This window comes from Aulonocara sp. 'chitande type north' Nkhata Bay, linkage group LG6 (genome assembly GCF_057382095.1).
Source record: "Aulonocara sp. 'chitande type north' Nkhata Bay isolate Kocher_YH1m ecotype deep benthic linkage group LG6, A_spYH_male_GT1.1, whole genome shotgun sequence".
Lineage (NCBI taxonomy): Eukaryota > Metazoa > Chordata > Actinopteri > Cichliformes > Cichlidae > Aulonocara > Aulonocara sp. 'chitande type north' Nkhata Bay.
Window position 1 is genome coordinate 19,134,444 of NC_141349.1, and position 22,935 is coordinate 19,157,378.

The window sequence follows — 22,935 nt, forward strand, 5'->3', positions numbered from 1 at the left end:
ATTAATGTTGTTCTTAAGTCAGTTATTCCTAATTAAATAATAGTGATGCTGTTAAAGCCCTGCTCTTGAATTGCTTATGACTTTTTTTTTTCTCCCCCCAAAAATGAAAGGTTTGCGTTTTGGCTGACTTCACATAGACCTGCCATCTGGCTTTTCTCCACAAAAAAATGGAGTACTAAATTATGGTTCATAAATTTAGTTTTTGCATAGAGTCCGGCTGTATTGAGATTAAAGCCATATTGCAGTGCCTTACCCAAAGGAGGACTACAAGTAGACTATAGCAATGCAAATTAGAAAAAATGGTCTATAAAACAATATATTGCAACATAAAACAAAATAAAGTTGGCTCCTTCCATACCTCTTTGACCAAATAGCAATTTCGGCTTGTCAGTAGTTTTATTATTGCTGGGATTAGATGATTACTTACTGACATCTAGTTTTTAAAGACCTTTACTCTACCTGTTCAAATTTGTGGAAATTGTTATTTTGCCGTGAAATTTACACACAGCCATGCAAAGAAACAAACCACTAAATTATATTTAGGGAAACCAAACTGCAAAGGTGCTGAATAGTAAATTTGAACCTTGACATTTGGCACTTCTCTTTAAAAACTGTGGCGTTATCACATTTGGAGCAGTGAACAATAGTTATAGCTTTTGATGGTTTTTGTTATTCATTTTGTATAGAACACCCCATACAATTACTTTAACTGATAAGAGGGGTTTTGTACAGCCTTGTCAGACTTGAGATGTTCTTTTCAAATGGCTGCTTAGATTATTTACCAGCGCGCATAAAGCAGATTCAGTAGAAAAGCATGACTCATCCCTACTAAAAACACTACAAGCAAAGAAGATGCCATTCATATTAAAATAAAAAATTGGCACAAAGCGTGACAGTTAAAATCATCAACTGACCCACGGCCGCTAAGAAGTTGACACAGCCCTCTTAATTGTTTAAACCAGAGCCCTGAAAATCCAAATATCCTGGCTTAATTTCTCTCTTTTTTTTTTCTTTTTTTTAAAAATTAGGCAGTTAAACCCTCTCCTAGCTCGAATGTCCTTCTTTATGTTGTTTTTATGTATCTAGCCAGAGTCAAGTCTATTCAAGTGGCTAGTGTTTCAGTAGCAACATGTTAAGTCAAGGACATTCAACATGTATGGCATATTTTGCATCCATATCATAGCTTTGTAAATTATCTCAGGTTTTAATTTAACATAACATACACAAAATATCCACCACTATAGGAAGCAAGTTCATCCACTGAACAGTAAGCGTGTTTTTGTATCCTTTACTCCTTTTTATTTGATGAGCATAATCGCGGCAGCTACGTTTATCTGACATTAATGATATTAACAAAGTGACAGTCATGTCTTTGCAGTTTAGCTTCTGTTGACACTTTTGAAACTTTTGAAGCTCATTATGAAGGGAAGTCTTTGATCAAGGACTAATGATTATCTGATAGGCAGTCAGCATTTGCACCTTACGTTCGTGTGCAGTTAGAGAACTCGTTTCCACTGCGCCTGCACTGGTGGCAGCTAGCTAATTGTTATTTGTGCTAAAATTGTAGGGTAAAGGTAAACTACTTAAGACAGTTTTATATTTGTAAACTGGTCTACATTAGTGGAAATGTACATTTCAGATTTGGATTCATCCCTCCATAACACCTGCTGCCACTGATTTCTCAGTCCACTTATAACTCTTTTCCACAATCCAAGTCCCACTTAAGTGTGGGTGGGGCTGTCACAGCAAAGTGGCCTGAAAGTCTTTTGTATGCGACACAAACAAAACACAACAATGGAGGACATTGAGGCGATGGTATACTTGCTGCTCAAAAAAATCTGTATCTTGTCATTACTGCGGTGTTGGTTTGTGTGTAGCCATTTCCATCAGTTTCAAAAATGGCAAATTTGATTTTTGTAAAGTAGTCGATCTCATGACATGCACTCTGTTTATGTCGCAAACCTTAAAAACAAGTCCAGTTGAGTCAAGTCGAGTAGGTGCTAGTGGAAAAGAGGTATTTTTGTATAATTTGGCATACCTCAACCTTTTCTTCCTGTTTCCCTTCCTTCTTGACAACCACCCTTCCACTGACACCATCTCTGATGAGGCCTCAGTGAGCAGTAGATGGGTTAAATGAAGGTTCGACCCCATCTCTCAGGTTCGATGTGAGTTTTTCACTGGATTTTTTTCCCCCTTATTACTTAAGGACAGGACATTGAAGTACTGTTGCCTTTCAGTTAACTATTTGTAGATAATTGGCATCTTGTTACAATGTTTGAATAGCTGAGTACGCAAAAGTCACCACAATCATTCCTTCCTGGGCATCAGGCGGCATTGATGGTATAAATGGAACGATACCATCTATATGTTGTTTCAGAGCTCTCAGTTTACTAAATTAGGATCTAGAAAGATGAGCTGTGGAGCAGACAATAATGGTAAGAGCTTTTAATAAGGCGCAGCAACATAAAGCATTCGTCAGAGTAAGACGAGGTTGCGGTTGCAAAACATTTAAAATGCATGTGCCAGTATAATGGCCTGCTCTCACAGAATGGACAGGTTCTCAGCAGGGCTTGCATCTAGCCTTCTATACCATCTGAACAGCTGTAAACGATATACACAGATGTTTAGGAAACTCCAAAAAACAAACCATTTACTTGATTCGTTTTCCAGAATATTGATAAAATGATTGAATGGAATGATTTGCATTCTCGTTTCATCAATGCAGTTTCATCACCTCACATTACCTGCTCTGGATTCATAGTGCCAAATATCTAGCAGCACATGCTTTGGCCCAGACGCACATTGAAAAAAGCAACATATTTACGGACATATTTACGTGCGACCGTGGCTCAGGGGGTTGGGAAGCGTATCTGTAACCAGAAGGTCGCTGGTTCGATCCCCGGGCTCTCTGTCCTGGTCGTTGTGTCCTTGGGCAAGACCTACCGCCTACTGGTGTTGGCCAGAGGGGCCGGTGGCGCTTCTGTCAGTCTGCCCCAGGGCAGCTGTGGCTACAACCGTAGCTTGCCTCCACCAGTGAGTGAATGAATAGTGGCATTGTAAAGCGCTTTGGGTGCCTTCAAAAGCGCTATATAAATCCAATCCATTACTGATTTCAGATCATCGAAATCGGCGTGTCTAGTCTGCACGATAACACACGAATGCAACACACTAACTAGAGTTTTTCTCATTCTTCTTTTTTTCCCAGCGCTTTTCTTTGTCAACCTTTTCAAGACAGGAAGGAAAAAAAAGTCTTAAAATGCAATAACCTTGAGAGTGTTTGATAGTATAGGCATGGTGATTAGAAAATGCCTGCCTTTTGCCCACTCAGTTGAGAAGCGATTTGACAGTTTCATGTGGAATAGATGTTTCACATATTCTAAGCTGGTTCTTTGAACAGTGACAGATAGCAGACCCTGGCCTGTTCTCACTGGGTACTTCAGTTAGTATACAAGCCTGAGCTGTTTATTGTTATAATGATCAGTTTTAACATTTAGTGGGGTATTTTCAGTTTTCAATTACAGATGGTGTTCTGAAGTGTGTGCGTGTGTGTGCATTTTTGGGGCATTATTAACTCATATGAAGTTAAACTAAACTGGTTTACATTTAGCAGAAAATAATTTATATTTCTAGTAGAAATATGGGCCAATATACTGGCAGATATTCACCTGGTTGACTGCTTCAGCCTATTGATGAATGCTGATGGTGACTGATGTTTGTCTGTTGTCACATCAGTTTTGTGTTGTACAGATGCAGTGCTTGATATTTGTGCAGCGGGCTACAAAGACCTCTGAAACTGTGTGTGTGTGGTGTGTGTGTGCGTGCTTTCATTTATCCATTTCTTAAACTGTTTCCTTTACAAGATTAAAGGTTGTCTCATGAGTTTGATGATTTTTAATTTGTGCTTAATCAAAGATTGTATAATAAAGGGCTAAAAGTGTTGATATATCCCTAGTTTAGAGCAAAGTTTGTTAAGCCAAACTTTCACACTTCTTTTAAGTACATTCATTTATGATACTTATGTTCAGCTGTCATAAGCAACTGCTTATATAAACTTTGCACATTGTCAGTAGAATCAAGTCAAGACCTATGTGTTTGTATGGGTTTTTTTTTTCCCAAACGATATATAGGATTGGAGAGTATTTGCATTGAAATAACTTGATGTTGAGCTACATAAAGCTTTTCTCGAATAAAGCTGGCCATTGTTTGCGTAAGTCGTCTCTCGTCGATCCCAGAAGTTCTCCTGCAGCACAGAGTGAGACACATTGCCTGTGAAACAACAAAGGAACAACTTCACATGTTATAACGACATGCGTGGCAGCATTGGCAAAGTTCATTGATTTGTGGAAATAACACACTTGAAAAGAAATCAGTCTTTTCAAAACCACCCTGTCTCTGCTGGCAAAACCAGTCACTTTGACCTCATAGAAAGCACAAATTGTCTCCTCACTTTTGTGCTATAACATGTAACATCAGATCCAAACTAACCTGTTAAAATACAAAGGTCACGCATGAACACAAGCGAACCAATCAGCAGTGTGTTTCAAGCTAAAATGACTGTTTTTCTTGTCGGGATCCTATGTTTTGTGTATGTCTGCCTGCCTGCCTGGGGGGCCGTGCCAACTGCCATCAAAAGGTAATGTGCACTGTGACGATTAAGCAGGAATCTCATACTGCATTAAAAACAGTCACTGAAATGTTTGCTCTTTTAAACATCATAATTAAATATATAAGAAGGATTTGCTTCTGAGAAAACGACTGCTTTTAAATATGAATGTTGGACATTTGCGTTCTCACATGCACCTTTTGTTGGTTATTATTTAGAGTTCAGGGCTACAGCTTTATGCAGGACCCTGTACAGTTCACGTTAAACTCGGACACCATCTGACCGCCTCTAACCCCAAAAGGAGTGAAGTATTTGCCCCGGGTGTTGCTCCTTTTTATGTTTTTGCACCATTTTAGTGTCACATTGACTTTTTTTTGCATTTTAAGTTGACTTTTAAAGTGACTATAATGAAGATTTCTTTCCTTTAGGGATGAACTTGTAATGTTTCAGCTTAAAGCTGCAGCATGTAATACATACGTCTCCCTCCAGCAGTTTAGGCACATAGCTTCGAGTACACATCTGAGGTTATGAGCAAGAACTTTTTTTTTTTCTTTTCTACGTGAGATGCTAAAAATGGAAGGGAAAAATAAACCAGGATGTAAAGTGCACTTCATCTGCATTGAGGAATTTCAGAGGTCTCGGGCTCTCAGTCGTCTCATTCTCTTCCAAGAACACTTCTCCTTCCTGTTTCACCTCTGGCATGCCGCCCAAAGTACCCACAAACCACGGAGGCCAAGGCCGAAAATACACAGATGGTAATTTGCGCTACATTTCAATACGACTCAACCACCATTATATATAGCACTGCTGTCTGAACCCTGATCCCTACTGAGAGTATCACCTCACTTCAGATTCCAGCTGAAAGATGGGCTCTTTATGTCTTTGTCACAGACACAAACACTTGGGAGCTACCAACAGGTAGCTGGAGAGGCGTCGATTCTGGATTTTTATCATTTTTGAACTGAATATCTGAATGTCTAATGTTAATCTTCATTAATACATGGGATGACATGTCATGTAAAGACATCGTGTTACTATAGGGTGAATATCTTGTTCCTAAAAAAAAAAAAAAATTCTAACCCGTGACCCCTGAGGGAATGTTTTGGTTTGGGTCCCTCAGTTCGCTTGGAGGAGAGGATGGCTGTAATAAAAAGTTGATTTGTAGCTGTGCTTGTATCCTATGATAAAATGTTTGTGTCCAGATGAGAGTGGTTTCTTCCAGGATGATGATGCCTTCATCTGTGCAGAGCATCAGGGCTCACTGATGAAACTATGATCTCATCTTAGTTGAACATGGACACGGTGGTGTCCTCCATCACATTCTCCTCCACATTGTTGAATCACCACGAGAAAATGAGTTGATCAGTCTTTACAGTAGGTTTCTAGAAACTAGTCACGTTATGATGGTCTTTCTATTTGTTTAAAACTAGTTATTTAAAATGTAAAAACTAGACTAGTTAAATGGCAAGAGGTCCATAACATGATTTAAAAAAAAAAATAGGCATCTAAATGGGGCATGTGCAAACTAATAATGTAATGTAATGTAATAAAAGAAAAGTGCACAGCTGACATGACTCTGTAGAGGAACATACAAATAAACACAATGCATGCAAAAGCAGTGCAGAGGCCACCTTCGTCTCTGGTCCCAAGCTCATTAAGGATGGATTGAGGGCGAAGTGGAAAACTATCCTGTGGTCAGTGCACAGTTTAAAAGCCAGCACTAGTGATATAGTAGCAATAGTATGGGGGTGCATCAGTGTATTTAGCACGGGTAACTAGCGCATCTATGAAGGCACCAGAAGGATACATGCTTGTTTTAACAATGCAGCGCCAAACAACGCTGTAATCGGCCTGCTTACAGGGAAGCTCTGGGGCCTGTTCTTCGTACCTCGCTAAGTAAGTTAGCTGGATTAGATTGTTGACGATTTCGCGTGATCCTGGATCGTTCGGTTCCCCGAAGCCCATCCGGGACTTGCTGTCATAGCAACAGAGCCGTAAGCGTAAACCTGCTGGGGAGCAGGTTTACTTTATGTAAACAGGATTAGATCGCGGCCACGCAGGTATGCCCGCGTCATTCATACGAAAGCAACAGCGATATTCCACCACTGTTTCACCATAAATAAATAACATCAATGTAACTAAAGACAATGCAGCACCTGATCCATTTATTGATTTCACACAGGTCATTTCCTAAAAAAGGGAAATGTACTATTAACATTCTATTACATGTATGTGATTATTACAGATGTAATTCATATTTCAGAGTAGCAATTGTAAATTACTTCGTGTAATCAAGATGAGAGACCACGGCTATAAAAGCGAAGGTGGATTTGGGAAGTCTGTCGCAGCCATGTCCTGTCCGTATACGCGAGCCACCCATTGCGGAAGGTGCAAGATTGATAAGGAGAGTCCTCAGAATTCAGCGTATATTGCGGGACAGACAGGATCCTTTAGCTCAGCGCGACAGTGTGCTCATTGAGAGATATCGATATTCCCGTGAGGGTATTATTTACTTAACCAACTTGTTGACGAGGGGGTGCAGGACCACCACCTGTCTTTTGTTGCTCTGCCCTTTTCTTGGTTGCTGTTATAAACAAACAGATTATTCCAGGGTCTCTTTCCAAGAGACTAAAAGCAATATAAGTGATAAACATTACCATTCTGTAGAATATTCTTATATTCCACTTTTACCTGTTCCCATGTTCTAGTAGGTCCTGTTGTGGCTCTAATGTGACAGAGGATAAAATATAACATATTATAATATAATGTAATATAATATTGGATAATATAGTGTAATATAATAAATCTACCCTACCGCCTACTGGTGTTGGCCAGAGGGGCCGATGGCGCGATATGGCAGCCTGGCTTCTGTCAGTCTGCCCCAGGGCAGCTGTGGCTACAACTGTAGCTGCCTCCACCAGTGTGTGAATGTGAGAGTGACTGAATAGTGGCATTGTACAGCGCTTTGGGTGCCTTGAAAAGCGCTATATAAACCCACTCCATTATTATTGTTATTATTAAATTACTTACGAGTTTAATTTGTCAGCAACTTCCTGCCAGCCCTCGCTCCTTGCTTTTGCAGCCTTTGCAGTGTTCCCTTGCGTTCTGATTAAACTCTGAAACTCCTGAAATCCCTCACTCAAGAGTTCTTGCTCTGCTGCCGAAAAATACCGAGCCGAGCGCGCTCCGTCGACATTTTCGCCGACCAATCAGAGGGTTGCCGATCAATGTTTCTACTATCGATGCGTAGCCCCTTTTACGACACCCAGTGATGTCACATTACTGCGTCCAGCTGTACTAATCGTCAACAGCAGGTGTGTTCGGGGAACCGGATTAGCGCGCTCACGGTTAGCGCGATGGTTTGGTCTTGGATGTTTCATTTGATCTTGGATGTAGTAAGCGACGTACGAAGCACAGGGCCCTGATCTATGACATGGTTCAGGGTTTGTTTGTTTTTTCTGTTGTGAGCCATAGTACTGTCAAAAGTACAAAAACATGTGTATACATAATCTAAGTAAGTTAGTTGTATTTGTGCACTTTGCTGAGACTATGTTAAAACAAATTAATTGCTGATGATTTTTTTTTTTAATTAGTTCGATATAATCGTGATTAAAAATGGTGCACGGCAAGCAACATCTTTGGTTATTATACATTTGATCATCCATACATGAAATTAAAACCAGCGTGCGAGATTAACTAGTGACACTAGAAAGGACTAGGATAGGACAGCAGTGCTGTGATTAATTGTTCGAAAAATAGTTAGATGGATCATTACACTATCACTTTCTTTTCTAGCACAGGCTTGGGTTGGGTTTTTTTCTGTAGCTAAAATTTCCAGATGTTCCATAAATGCCTCAAATGTGAACCTAAGAAGATCTAATGCGAACTAAGGTCACGTTAAAAGTGAATTCTAGAAATAGGTGTGTTTTTATTTGTATTTTTTTTTTTAGCACTACACAACAAATGCCTTCTTTTCTCACCTCCATTGCCTTTGCTTTGAATAATGCTGGCATTAAATTCAGTGATCATTTTTATTAAAATCATTTGGACATTATTTTATCAATTAAACAGATGTTTAAAATGATTTCCAAGTCAATGTTTTCTGTTTCAGTTGACATCATTTTTCACACTGTTGCCACTTTTTTTTCCCCTTTTGTTTTGGAACCGAGCTGGAATTTTAAGAAGTCCCATTAAACAGCCCTGCCCCTGTTTGACACTACAGATTATTTTAAGATTGTTAAGCGGTGGTGTTGCTTAACATAAAGGACAGGCACAGTCTTACAAGTTCATTTAATGTAAATAGGAGGCATACTGTCCTGTATGACATTTCGCCTCAGTAATCACTGGTATTGCCTGTCGCCTTGTTGGTTGTCATGTTTCATCAACTTCCTAATGGAAACAACACGATGAATAAACTCGATGGAGTGATGGTCATGTTGCTCCTGCAAAGGAACATCAATATTCAACCGATTTACAGATGTGTCCTTACTCTAAACACATGACACCTTTCTTTTTCTTTAAACCTTTGGTTTTATATTCAAAAATGGGAAATGGCAAAAGAGCCAGGATCTGGATTTGTAAAAATTTAATTGATTTTTTTTTTTTTTTTTTTTTTTTTTTTTTACATTTTTAATATAAGATTTGTCTGTTTAGAAAGGTACTGACTTACATGTGTTTTACACTTGTTGACGTTGAATCAAAAGTAAGTCTAATGTTTCTAATAAATGTCAATGAAGTATTGTGTTAACATTCAGTTAAATCATTACTCCTGCAGTCTTCTCTTGCTGTTATTCTTCTTCAAAGTGAAAACTCGCATGAAGTAAAGTATATGACAAAGTGGCTAACATCCTGGTTACACAACTGAGACTACTTTACTGATTACAGGTAATAATGAATAACGAAATAAGTAATTTCTACTTTTTTTTTTTTTTTTTTTTTTTTTTCTTAATTCAGGGGGGAGGGGGGGGGTGATTTTGACATAGATCAAGCAAGTGAGGGTTTGTGGAAAAAGGAAAGGGAGGTGATCCTGATCCACTGTGTTCCAATTAATGGAATTACCTTCCTCCTTGGGAGGACTGTTAGTCATTTGCAGAGACGTGAAGCAGTCAGTAGTGCATCTCTCCCACCATATTGTCCAGCGAGCACTAATAAGGTAGCCCTGACCGCCGGGCTTGCTCATTAGCATAGCCCGCGGCTGTGGCAACCCCCGCCAGGGTCCAGCCGGACACTTAATTACTGCCCCGGCTCCTTCTTCACCACATCCATACTCCCTGCCTTCCTTCCTATGGCCTCACCCTGTGCCCTACCTCCTTAACCCAAGCACACATACCACGATGAGCCTCCCAGTCTTAGAAGGAACGAGAGGCTAATCATTTTGGTGATGTAAATGTGATGGCTCTAGTCTCGGTATGTTGTGACAGTCTTTCATGTTATTTCACTTTGTAGGGCTTTGCGGTCAGCAGTCTGTGCGATTTTTAGTGATTCCCTGACCTGCACTATCCTCCTCTCTCTAGCTCTTGTTCCTTCTCTCTCTCATTCTTATATTAGCTCATGGGCACGACTCTCCTTTTGACATCAGCGCAGTATTGATGCACCCCCTTCCAACCTTAATCGGCTAATGGCCTCCTCTTCTTGCCTGCCCAGTCAGATCAGCCCCTCCCTTTTTGCCATCTCTCTATCTGTCCCTTCCTTCCTTCACTGTCCCGTCTCCTCTCCCCCCCCTACCCTGTTCAGGCCTGGGGTCGGGGAGGCCAATATTCATGCCTGGCTAAGCAACAGAGTAGCTTTGTGTGTGTAAGAGAGAGAGGAAAAAGGAGAGGGAACATGTTAGTCAGCAGCCTCGCAGAAGTCATGTGGTCGGTGACCTCTCGACCTACCTTTTACTCTAGTGTCCTGCTCTTCTCTCCTTTCTCTAATTCACACGCCTTCCTTTTATATATTTACTTTTTTTTTTTTAACTAGTGATCTTTCTGTGCGACAAGGTTAGCTGAAATATAGCTGGCACACGGTCTGTACGTCTACATCTGAGCACGAAAGCACACACATGCGTGCACAACCCTCTGACCTGGAAAAGCCTCAGCCAAAATAATCCTGCCAAGTTCACAACTGGAGATTGTTGACAGCTCTGTGTGGTGAAACAATGAACAACTCCACTACCTGGAAGGTCCAACTGTTTTTAGCTGTAGTTACGGGCTGTGAGCCTCCTGGTTTCTTCCTTTGACAGGTTAGCACAACAAATTTCTAAACGCTGTACATGAAAATATTTTTATCTGCTCTGTGTGCATCTCTGGTCAAGCTCAACACTGTTTATTCTGGGAAGTCTTGAAGCCTTTGGCCCTCCCTTTAATGGAGTCTCAGGCTGGACTTGGACCCCTTTATAGGTCTGTCTTTGTCTGTCTATAATAAGGTGGCGCTATACATCTCAGTGGCCCAGAGAGAAAACTCCCTCCCGTTTTTGCCAGTGAATCATCCGTGTGTGAGTGATAACAGATCCAGACTGCTGAGCACCCCGCAGCTGTTTGTCTCAACATGCAAGTCATCCCCGCCATTACACCGCTAAATGGTTCCCTTTCAGTGGCAGACACTTGCCGCCTCGGCCAGTATCTCCATGCCTCCATCATCAAACCAGCCACCGTTGAGGAGCCAAAGCAGTTAAATGTGTATGTCAGGGGAAAAAGAAAAAAAGGAAAAGATAATCATGGGCAGAACTTTAGCAATTAAACATGTGTTTGTTCTTCAAAGAATGTCTCAATGTGTACGATGGGCATGTAGCACTAGCTGTAAGTACAGAACTGGCATGAAGGCCCCTTAGAGCTGGTCTGGAGACCATGACCTTGTAAAATGTCATTCTGTCCACAGGGGTGGCTCGCCTGTGACACACAAAGCCATGGTAGTGAAGTGCGCACTGTAGCACTCAGGCAGAAGCCCAGTGGCTTAGTGTTGTGTGCAGCTGCACCTAACCCCGAGGTTTAAGATTGAACTTAGGCAGCAAGAAAGTTCAGCCTCAAAGCTGAGACCTCGGGTCAGTAATCTAGCGATTTCCCTCTAACCACATTACAGCCATTAGTGGCTCTTGCTGCTTTTCGCATGTCACATGGAAATGGGTCAAGCCCTGCCCTGCATGACTCACTGGCTCCTTCTCCCTCTGCCTCCCTTTATTCCTGTTAACCCTACTCCGGTGGTAAAATGGCTTCAAGCGGCATGGTAAATTGGGTTCACAATCGGTGCATTTTGGTGTTTTTCATTCACCTTAATAATAGTCTCAACAAAGTGTCACACGAGCTCGTCAGTGCCATAAAGTGCGTCCTGTAATATCTTGTCAAGGTGAAGGCTACTAGGCATGTGGCTATAGGATGTTTGGAAAGCACTAAGGCTGATATTATAAGGTGATCCGTTGCTCTGCTTTTTGACATCTTCCTCTGTGTTACTGTAAAATGTAAGAAAGGAAGTGGGGATGTGTTTGAGATGAGAAGATATCTGGAAGTGTGCAGGCCCTGTTTGATATCTGTTGCAGAAGGAGAGTAGCGGTCACAGTGGGTTGTGATTGTGGTCACCTTTGCGGACCACAGCGAGCCATGCTGGCCAGATGTCAGCCATCTCTAATGATCCCTACAGGTTGCTGGGCTGGGTTGCCTGGCAACGATTTTGCCTTTGCCTGTAAACAAAGAGCGGACCCACCGGGCCTCAGCGAGGGTCGTGAAGGTGAACACAGCTTTGGTGTGCTTGGAAATGTATGTTGGTGTGTAAGACATCTTAAATGATATTTTCATTTTTGAGTGCCTGCTCTTCTAATGAATCTCAGCCAGTTTTTTGTTAAATGTTTCGTGAGCTTCGTGTGTTCAGTAACCCAAAGAGGAGGTGTCAGTTTTGACATTTTGTTTCACCCAGGCTTGGTGCATTTGACATATTCTTATGGAGGTTTGTTAATATGTATCAGGAATATTCACTTTTCTTTGTTCGCCCTTGTCTGGCAAGCTGTAATGTTTTGCTTATGAATATTGATACATGAAGTGTATATTAATGACCCTTGGTGACCTTAACCCTATCCTTATTGGCTCCCTGGTGGTATCCGCAGGCTCATGAATATTAATCTAGTTCTGTAACCTCCATTACCCTAATCTTTGCTGTCTAGCCTCCCAGAAGGACCCGTTGTCATGGTAACCCCTTTACTAGGCTCTTCCAGACCAAGGGTGGGAAAAATAAGGTTTAAAAAAAAAAAAAAAAAAAGACAGAAAAATCTAAATTACTCAAACATCTTGGATGTGCCTTGTGACTGTATTAAAAAAAGAAAAAGAAGTTGAATTTGGGCTTTAAGTCTTTTTAGTTGTCTGCCTGCTTTTTCAGCTTTTAAAGGCTTTTTGACTCCCATTTAGGATTTTGCATTGTGTAGTTTGCTAATCTCTGCAGTGTAGAAGCCGGACTGTGAAAGCTTAACTGTCTTAAGCATCATAATTGTAAACCTAAGTTAGAGCTGTACGGCAATTGTTTAGCTGTGAAATAATCATCAGTCTTAACTGTTCGCTAAAGCAACCTTTGCCACAGTACTCACACACTTTCATTAATTCTTCCTTTGGTTTCCTCTCCTCTTCCAGATGTGGACAGCAATGAGGAAGGAGGGCCTGATGGCACTGCTGTGGAGGAGGAAGGCTGGTTTGGGAACGCCTCTGACACGCGCTCAGAGTCGTCGTCTTTTGGAGACACCCAGGATGAGGTCCTCCTGCCCAGGGGCTCCTCTCCCGACGAACGACCTGGAGTCAGCGCTGGGTCTGGGGATCATGACACCTGTGGAGGTGAGAGCTCACTGGGTTGCCCCACGCCTATCCATCGTGCCTCTTTGGAACTTCTTGGACTGGATGGAGGTGCATTCTCGGCCCAGGACACGCTCTCGTCTGTGGTATCGTCACTGTACGGCGAGGCAGCATCTCGAGCCCTGGGAAAGCCCCTCAGCAGCAACCTACGGCGCCTCCTAGAAGCTGGGTCGCTAAAACTCGACACCGGGGAGCTCCTGGGTCGGTCATCACGGGGAGGGGCTGGGGGCGACTCTCCTCCAATAGGTCTAGCCCCACCTTTGACACTCTCTCCATCTTCCCACCACGCCCAGCAGTTAAGTGCTCTTGCCCGAAAACTGGCCAGTAACAACAACAACAACAGTGGCTCAGCCTCACCGGCCTCCACAGCTCCTTCAGCCACCAACATCAAGCAAGAGCCCCTAGACCCCTTTAACTCTGTCACCCCAAGCAACGGCAGTGGCTTTGTATGGGCAGGTGTGGCAGATAAGTGGCCCCCAGCCAGCTGCTCCACGCCCTGCGGCTCCAGCCTGTCCCCGGACTCTGCAATCCAGAAGTTAAAAGCAGCAGCCAACGCTGTGCTTCAAGACAAGAACGCTGTGGCCTCCTCTTCAACGACATCTTCCTCCTCATCCACCTCTGCCTCATCTGCAGTGCCCACCCTGGGTGGGGGTGGTCGAGGAGACGATGTGGTGCGCTTCGATGCCTTTAACTCTCCGTTTAGCCCGCAGTCAGCTAGCTCCACCCTCGCTGCGCTCTCCAAGAAAGTCAGTGAACGGAGCCAAGCCTCGTCAACGGGCAGTGCTGCTACGGACCACCAAGCAGCGAGTTCCTTCCTCTCACTTGTGTCTATGACCTCCTCCGCTGCCTTGCTCAAAGAGGTGGCAGCCAGGGCAGCAGGAAACCTGCTGGCAGAGAAGAAAGACGGTTCCCCCTTGGCAACTACTGGGGTCCTCCAAGAGGACGTGAAGCCCCTGTTGGACAAGAACCAGAAAGCACCCACGCCCTCTACACCCAATCAGAGCCTAGAGTTGCTGTTGCCCTCTCCTCCTAAGGGCAGAGGGAAGCCCAGCAACCAAGCAGGTAATCTAAAAGCACAATAAAGGACTATAATAAGCATGGGAATCACTATAAGCATAATGAGATTTGTGAATTAATTAAAATAATGGTTGCACCAGTACGGTACAGTACAGTAGGTGCATAACTCCATATTTCTCTACTTAAAATATGTAGTTTTTTCTTCTTTAGCAAGAGAGACTTGCAAAATTATTAAAGTACACTCAAGTGTTAGATTGTGTTAAACACACAATCTGTCTGCTTAAAGTTAAACAAGACTGCTATGGTTGAATGTGCAAGCTTGTCTTACTGCAGCAGAAAATAATTCACGTCTTTTAACTGTCAGTTCAGTTTCTATATTTCCCCAGCCATCGTGTGGCCAAACATACAACACTATGAAATTCAAAGTCACACCGTTAGCAGTGCTAAATTATTACTTCGTTCTAAGGATGACTCCAAAAACCTTTTCGTGTAGCAGCGGCAGGTTCGCATGTCACCAAAAAAAAAAAAAAAGAAAGAAATGCCGGCGGAGAAACAGAATTGTGAACTTCGGTGACATGTTTTCTCTAGTTTTGTAATGGTTTTGTTCTCACCTCACTGGCGCTGAAGCAGTGTGTAGTGTAGCCTCAGCTTAACTGTCAGCCGAGCAGAGAGCATAGCCGAGAGAAAACAGCTCTGGCTGGCCTTCTAGTCTGGGAAATGGTCTGTGGGCTCGACGGGGGGTTCCCGACTGAGACCTCACTGCCTTCCCAGACCAGCTCGTTTGTGCTCGGATGTGCGTGCTGCCAAAAGGGGGCCGTCAGTGTGTGCTCGGCACAGTGGGGAGCCCTGGAGTCCATATCCATCTCAGCAGCCTCCTCCTGGCTTCATACCCCACTAACCAGAGCCCTCTGCACTGATCAGCACAGCAGACTTAAGGCCAAACACATCATACTTTCCACTGACTGGATACAGATGCGTGCACTCTTTTTTTTTTTTCTTTTTTTTTTTTTTCTCCCTCACTCTTTCTTCTCTCTTCTCGTACACGCTGTCTCTCAGTTACTTACAAATGGGCACGCAGTATAATCTGTAAGAGCGTGCTCAGATGTAGACGTGCAACCCAAACAAGGGTGCACACACAGATCTCACTCTTGGACAGGCGGAGAGATGACTTCAAAGTGCAAGCTCCAGCTAAGTAGTCTTAAGGGAGAACAGAACGTTTTCAGGGAGATGGATGGGCACTTTTGAGGGATTGTGTCGCAACCCCGCCAAAACTAAAATGGCTGGATCAAATTGACTTCAGACAGATGAGGCAGTCGATGTAATATTCTGTGATCTGCATGCTAAAAAGGGGTCTGCTCTAACCCGGCATGCCGTCAAGGTCGAGCAGCACTGTCAAAAAAAAAAAAAAAAAATGCAGGTAGTTGTTTGGTCGCCAGACTGAAAAATGTGACCTTGATTATTGACTGTCATGTCTTGTTTTATTGTAGACCCTCGCTAGTTCTGCTATAAAACTGTATCACGCTGGCATGCTGTGCTTTCGTGTTTTAGGAAGAATCGACTCCCGTTTTTCTAACACGTGATTAGGCTTACACATATTAAGCACTAAACACACACACGCTGCCTCCTGGTTTTATTTCTGCTTTGTTCGCCTCAACTTAGACTAAGCACAAGTCATTTCTGCATTGTGATCTCTGCTGTGCTTGGAGAGGTTGGGCCGCAGATGGTGGTTTATTGTTGCAAATAGGCAGTCTCGAGGTTTTACACCTCAGGTCAATGAATGGCTGAGCACAGTAATTTCACCAAACACTGATTACCAGATGTTTTTCAAGGAACGGCACTGGAATACTTATGAAGCCATCCTGACAGGCCCTTGTAGAATTTGTAATGCAATCATGCCTCTTTCTAATAAGACCAATTAAACAGTAATGGATGCCGGATATGAAGCCAACAACAATAATCGAGATACTAAAACATGCTAGAGTTTTTTGCTTTCATTGTTCCATCGCTTCCAGCTGGTGTTTCTCTCGTGATAGTTTTCATCATTAGGTGCGCAGACGTTGTCTCTCGCAGATCTGATCAGTGTCTGAGTAACTCCCTTATTAAAGAGGGGATTTGCATTTCTTTACAGTGGGATTGTCAAACATGGATCCTGCGGCTGAGAACAAGCCCACCGAACTGTCAATCCCTGATCCGCTAGGTGGCTTTGCAACGTATGAAGATCGTCGTTAACAAATCCAATTTGTTTTCAGCCAAATGCACTTAGTGCAGTGGTGCCGGCATTATTACATATGGATCTTTTGAGATCAAATAGGATCAATACTTTTGGCAACCGCTGCAAGAGCTTGGTTCGCATTGCTGGCAATAAGTCGGACTCGTTCCCGGTGGGTGATGGGCTCCGTCAGGGCTGCCCTTTGTCTCCGGTTCTGTTCATAATTTTTATGGACAGGATTTCTAGGCGCAGCCAAGTGGCGGAGGGCTTTCGCTTTGGTGGCCTCAGAATCTCATCTCTGATTTTTGCGGATGATGTGGTTCTGTTGGCTTCATCGGGTGAGGGCCTCCAGCTCGCACTGGAACGGTTCGCAGCCGAGTGTGAAGCAGCGGGAATGAGGATCAGCACCTCCAAATCTGAGGCCATGGTTCTCAGCTGGAAAAGGGTGGAGTGCCCACTCCGGGTCGGGGATGAGTTCCTGCCCCAAGTGGAGGAGTTCAAGTATCTCGGGGTCTTGTTCGCGAGTGATGGGAGAAGGGAGCCGGAGATCGACAGACGGATTGGGGCTGCAGCTGCAGTAATGCAGACGCTGCACCGGTCCCTCGTGGTGAAGAGGGAGCTGAGTGTAAAAGCGAAGCTCTCAATTTACCGGTCGATCTACGTCCCTACCCTCACCTATGGCCACGAGCTGTGGGTAGTGACCGAAAGAACGAGATCGCGGATACAAGCGGCAGAAATGAGCTTCCTCCGAAGGGTGGCTGGCCTCTCCCTTAGAGATAAGGTGAGAAGTTCGGCCATCTGGGAGGGGCTCAGAGTAGAGCAGCTGCTGCTCCACATTGAAAGGAGCCAGCTGAGGTGGTTCGGGCATCTGACAAGGATGCCCCCTGGGCGCCTCCTGGGTGAGGTGTTCCAGGCATGTCCCACCGGGAGGAGGCCCCGGGGCAGACCCAGGACACGCTGGAGAGATTATATCTCTCGGCTGGCCTGGGAACGCCTTGGTATTCCCCCGGATAAGCTGGAGGAGGTGGCTGGGGAGAGGGACGTCTGGGCCTCTTTGCTTAGGCTGCTGCCCCCGCGACCCGGCCTCGGATAAAGCGGATGAAGATGGATGGATGGATGGATGGATGGATGGACTTTTGGCACGCTTGCTTTACAGTAACTATCCATCCATTCGCTTCCGCTTATCCTTTTCAGGGTCACGGGGGTGCTGGAGCCTATCCCAGCTGTCATAGGGCAGGAGGCGGGCTACACCCTGGACAGGTCGCCAGTTTGTCGCAGGGCTAACACACAGAGACAGACAACCATTCGCACTCACAATACTCACTTACAGTAACTAAATGCTTCGTTTAGCTAGTGCATATTCATTCATCAAAGTCCATCAACATCTTGGGACTGGATCTTGCCTCTAAATAAAAAAATAAATAACAGAAAAATAAGAATAATAATTCTTTGGTTCCCATCAAGGCTCTCCTGAGGATGGTGGCAAACCATTCCAGTGTCCTGTGTGTGGCCTGGTCATCAAACGCAAGAGCTACTGGAAGAGACACATGGTCATCCACACAGGCTTGAAAAGCCATCAGTGTCCGCTGTGTCCCTTCCGCTGTGCTCGCAAAGACAATCTCAAGTCCCACATGAAGGTTGGATTTTATTTTTCTCCTCTCTGATCTGATCCCCTTACATGTCGTGTTTGATCACTATTTAAATGTTTCCATTTCTCTTTTGCATGATTTAATACTGTTGCGGCTCACAAAGAAATGTAGAAATAAAGCAAAAGATGTCCTAAAGCTGTCTTCCTGGCACCATGCAGTGCTGGAGATAAGGAGGGGTTTGACGCTTAAACCTGTCCCCATTTTTTTCCCAGGTACATCAGCACCAGGACCGGGGTGAGACGTTTCAGTGTGAACTCTGTCCCTTTACCTCCTCCCGTCACTTCAGCCTGAAGCTTCACATGCGCTGCCACCAGCACTTCCCACGCACAGACGTCAAGGTGAAAGAGGAGATCACCACCGACACGGAGGGCGAGGGCTCCCTGATGGGTGACGGCAGTTCCGCAGACATGAGAGCAACGGAGGTGTCCCCGCTGCACTCGGACGCTCAGCAGCAGACGTCCCCTCCAGTCGAGGCGTCCTCCAATCACATCCACATCAAGGAGGAGCCACAAGAGCGAGACCTGTCCGTGCTCTCCCCCTTCAGCATCTGCAGGGACCGTGCCAGCAGCAGCGCCAACTCCCTGGACCTACCCGGAGTAGGGGTCGGAGTCGGCGTCAGATCCAGCCCCAGCGCTCCGACCACAGCCTCCTTATTCAGCCCTGACATCACTACCAAAACGGCCACTGACCTGCTTATGAAGCTTTCAGGTTAGCATAGATTTATTTTTTCCTACGTTAAACGAAAGCTTTTTTTTTTATAGTGCAGTCTTTACAGTGCTGCATTTAGTTAACGCTGTGCAGAAACGCATAGAAAAGCAGCTCACACAGACGCAGCGGTGGTGTAACTCCTGTAATCCATAATTGCTTTGTTTATTGTGCCGCTTTCTCAGCTTGACTTTTTAAACTCGACTCACTGCAGTTGCACTTTCATCAAGAGTTTTTCAGTTCTTCCAAACTCTCATATGAAGACATCGGCACTGATCTCCAGCTAGATGTTGTCTCCCCTTTGCCTTAAGTTTTGTTTTGATTCTTCATTGTCACCAGAAATAACATTCGTAAGAAGTGTAAACACTTTTTTATGCTTATTGTCTCAGGTCAAGGCTGCAGAATGTCTCTGAGCTGTTTTATTTTTATTTATTTTTTATTTTAAATGGCTTATAAAAACGAGAACGTAAAATGTCTATTAGTTCAAACATGCGGGGAATAGAGAGTTTTAGCTTTTGACAGCAGCACGTACACCAACGCATCTCAGGCTTCTTTTTTAAATTTTATTTTATGGGCATTAACATTAGAAAACATTTAAAATTCCCATTGGTGTCATTCTTTAAACGGTGAAAAGAAACGTAACAGTTCAGACTATGTGCATCTAGTCGCACTGCACAGATGGGTTTTGGCATATGTGACTGAGCTCTTTAACTTATTGAGCACAGAAAAGGTGGTGTCATAATGCCACATGTATTCAAAGTAATTTCAACTATACTAAAGGAATTCAAACCTTTTAATCATAGTATACTGTAGTGTCTTATACATCATACATACATCATCCATTCATGATTTGTTTGTGTACCATACATTGTGGTACCCACACGACAATAGTGGTTTCTGATCCAGGTTTTGGCCTAACGTGTTCTTGCTTGTGCATAGGTATTTGTTATATATACTCTGTATTGCTATTGAAAACATAATGTAGTGAACTGATACAGCATCTTAAAATATTCCAGTAACATCAGTTTAAAAAAAACAAACAAACCCTAGCACAGATGACGCTGAGATAAACACGGGAAGGTGAGATCTGGGCTTTAAATCCATATTCAAAAGCTGACACATTTCAATGATTGATACACAGAGTTTATGCATAAGTGAGAAACTGTTGGGCTCAACACATCTAGCTCATTTACTCACATCCTCCTTCTGCCCAATTCACTGCATGGGGCTAAGACTGCTCAGAAAGCCTTTTCTGAGCTTTTCCTGTCTCTTCTGTTTTTTGTTGTTGTTGCTTATGAATTGAGAACCCTGTTGGTAATGACTCAAAACATCTAACATAAATTGCTGGTAATCGGGCAAAGCGCATCCCACTGTACGCACAACCAGGGTTGGTAGCAGCAGAATGGAATATATACAGGAAATTGACTTATGTGCCACTGTGACGCTCTTAATGCTTTATCTACTAGGAGTAACCCTTGATGCTCTTTCCTGAACTGAGTGGTTTCTGTCATATTTCGGTCATGTGACTGGGTTTGTATCACCTACCCTTGGGAAAACCTGGAAATTGTCTTTATAGATGTACACAGAGGTGTCAAAACCCATCATTGCTGGTACGAGGGAGGTCGTCCAGTGTGGTATTTATGGGGGAAAGGGCAGAACCTTAAATCCAATAGCATAAAACATGCAGTTCATGCAAACATGCATGTTCTTAGTTAGTCTAATTTTTGGAAATTGCAGTTATTTTTACATATCAATACCCAAGTAAAGGTTCAGTTTTAAAATCATTTATCCAGTCAAACATAAATGCAGTATGATGGGGTGGTTTTTTTTGTTTTGTTTTTTTTTGTTTTGTTGTTGGTAAAATTGACACTTGGTAATGCCCGGTGGCACGTCTTTAGCTCTGTGCAGCTGGGCACTGATTAATTCCGCAAAAGCAGTCAGGGACTAAATGATTTGCTCAAGGGTACCTCGTCAATAGTGGTCAAGGAATTTATTTTCTCGCCGGCATCTTGTCAGTTGTCACGGTTGGTGACTAATTGTAGATTCCTGGCGTCTTCCTCCTGCTTTTCCTTGCACGTGTTGTTATTATTACTGACAAATTCAATTCCAAATTAGCCAAAGGGATAAACTGAATATTTACCCAAGCGGACTTAAAGATTGTCGTCTAAAATAGAAGACTTCATATTGGCTGCTCTTGATAGGAAGTTTGTCCTTTCCTTCTTTATTTTCCTAAGCCAGCTATGATACTGCACTTTCTTGAACAAACTTAACAAACACGCTGTTCCCAGCCGTACGTGGCCCGACCCATGTTTAGATGCATTTCACTGTGTTGCAGAAAATATCAAAAGATGAGCTTGGAGAAGATGGCAAGATTGATGGAAAAAGGTTGACCGGGGTTCAGCGCCAGGGTCGAGGCGACGACTGCCACTCTTCCTCTTAATACTGTGTAATTAGATTGAGATCTTGAGAGTAAGGATGGGAGGGGAAAAAAACCCTGGGAACATTAGATTAATTAAAAATTTATGCATAATTCATAATTAAAAAGGAATTCATAATTTGAAATGATTAGCGCCCTCAGCGCCATCCTGTGACCCCGCCAGGATGCACGGGGACTCGGCTCGGCTTAGTTAACTCCCGCTCGATCTTGCACGCCCCGGCTCCACATGGATGCCCCCTGGGTGCCAGTTGCGCTTCACTCCCAGACTGCACAATCAAGCCCAGGCAACTCCCAGAGGAGCCAAGATGGCTCCCTGCAATGTCAGCCCAGTGTCAAGTGGCGGACATCTTAGTCGGGGCATCATTCAAGGAGAGTGAGGCAGGATATAAAAAGACAGGACGAGAGGATGTTGAACTTGAATGCGTGATGATGGGCTTTAATGAATACCACTTCTTTGATCACAAAGTTCTCTCCCTTTGTTGGGGGGCGGAGTTAAAGAAAGGAGGGTTATGAAAGTGGAAAGAAGTGGGCTCAGGTCTTTATGAGACTTACCCATGCCAAGGAGCAGCCAGGAAAGGAGAGGTGAGGAAGTTCCTCCTGGGACCTCTAGACTCCATTTCTTTTGACCTCCCTGCCAACCCAGATTGAGTGCGTACACGAGCAGCTCATCCCTCCTGCTTTTACACCGCTGTCTCAGTGCCTCGATCCCACAAGGCCCTATGGAGGCGGGGGCTGGGTATTAAAAAGCTGCAGAGGGAAAAAAAAAAAAAAAAAGAAAAACGGGGAGAAAAATGAGACAGATAAAGTGACAGCAAGCAAAGGCGGAGGGAGTAAAAAGCAAAGAGGGAGTTGCATTGAGTTCCCCAGGCATAAAAAGCCAGTGAACTCTGTGACCTCTGACATAATAAGCATATCTCTTTTTTTTGGGGGGGGGGGGGTGGCTGCCCTGCTTTCCGTTGAGTGTTATACTGATACCCTTTGATTTTTATCCTTGCACACTGACACAACCGTTAGCTATCCGGTGTGATCCACATTTTGATTCAGAGATGAAAGCCACAGAGGCACTTTGAAATGCACAGCCTGGGAACATTTCACTGTGCCCAGTGGACCCCGAGTTAATAATGACAGCGGGCACTGCACACCCTCCGAACACCCCCTCCACTCCCACCCCGCTGTGGTGACACAGGCACAACGTGCTTGACCCTGGCTGGGTGTGAATAATTGGTGTGCGGGGGGGTTTATAGGAGGTGTTGCATCTGTCATGATGCTTCTGCAGTTGTCTTATTTATGCGTTTCCTGGGAGAGCGACTCCCATGTGGTGCTTGGGTACAGTAATGTGACGCAAAAGCAGAATTTAGACTTGTAAAACATGCCATTTGTGTGTCATCCTAGCAGGAGATCGAGGTTTTTTGTGTGTATTTATGCATATTGAAGGAAAAAAGTATGCAGGAAAGATTCTGTAAGCCATTTTTTTGGGAACGTCTCATGACAGAGTCTTTTTGATTCCC

General features: G+C 43.8%; 1 protein-coding gene across 2 annotated transcripts in view; it reads left to right on the top strand.

The window, feature by feature from the left end:
- Window positions 1-22,935, top strand: part of znf827 (zinc finger protein 827) — a 76,938-nt gene that overhangs the window by 11,583 nt on the left and 42,420 nt on the right. The window contains exons 1-4 of one of the 2 annotated variants that reach the window (XM_086295406.1): window positions 11,237-12,304; window positions 13,195-14,472; window positions 18,101-18,273; window positions 18,498-18,993. In XM_086295406.1, the coding sequence (XP_086151532.1) occupies window positions 12,178-12,304; window positions 13,195-14,472; window positions 18,101-18,273; window positions 18,498-18,993 (2,074 nt within the window). In that variant the 5' untranslated portion in view covers window positions 11,237-12,177. Of the gene's footprint in view, window positions 1-11,236; window positions 12,305-13,194; window positions 14,473-18,100; window positions 18,274-18,497; window positions 18,994-22,935 lie in introns of those variants that run through there. The other variant, XM_086295407.1, reaches the window with a different exon arrangement.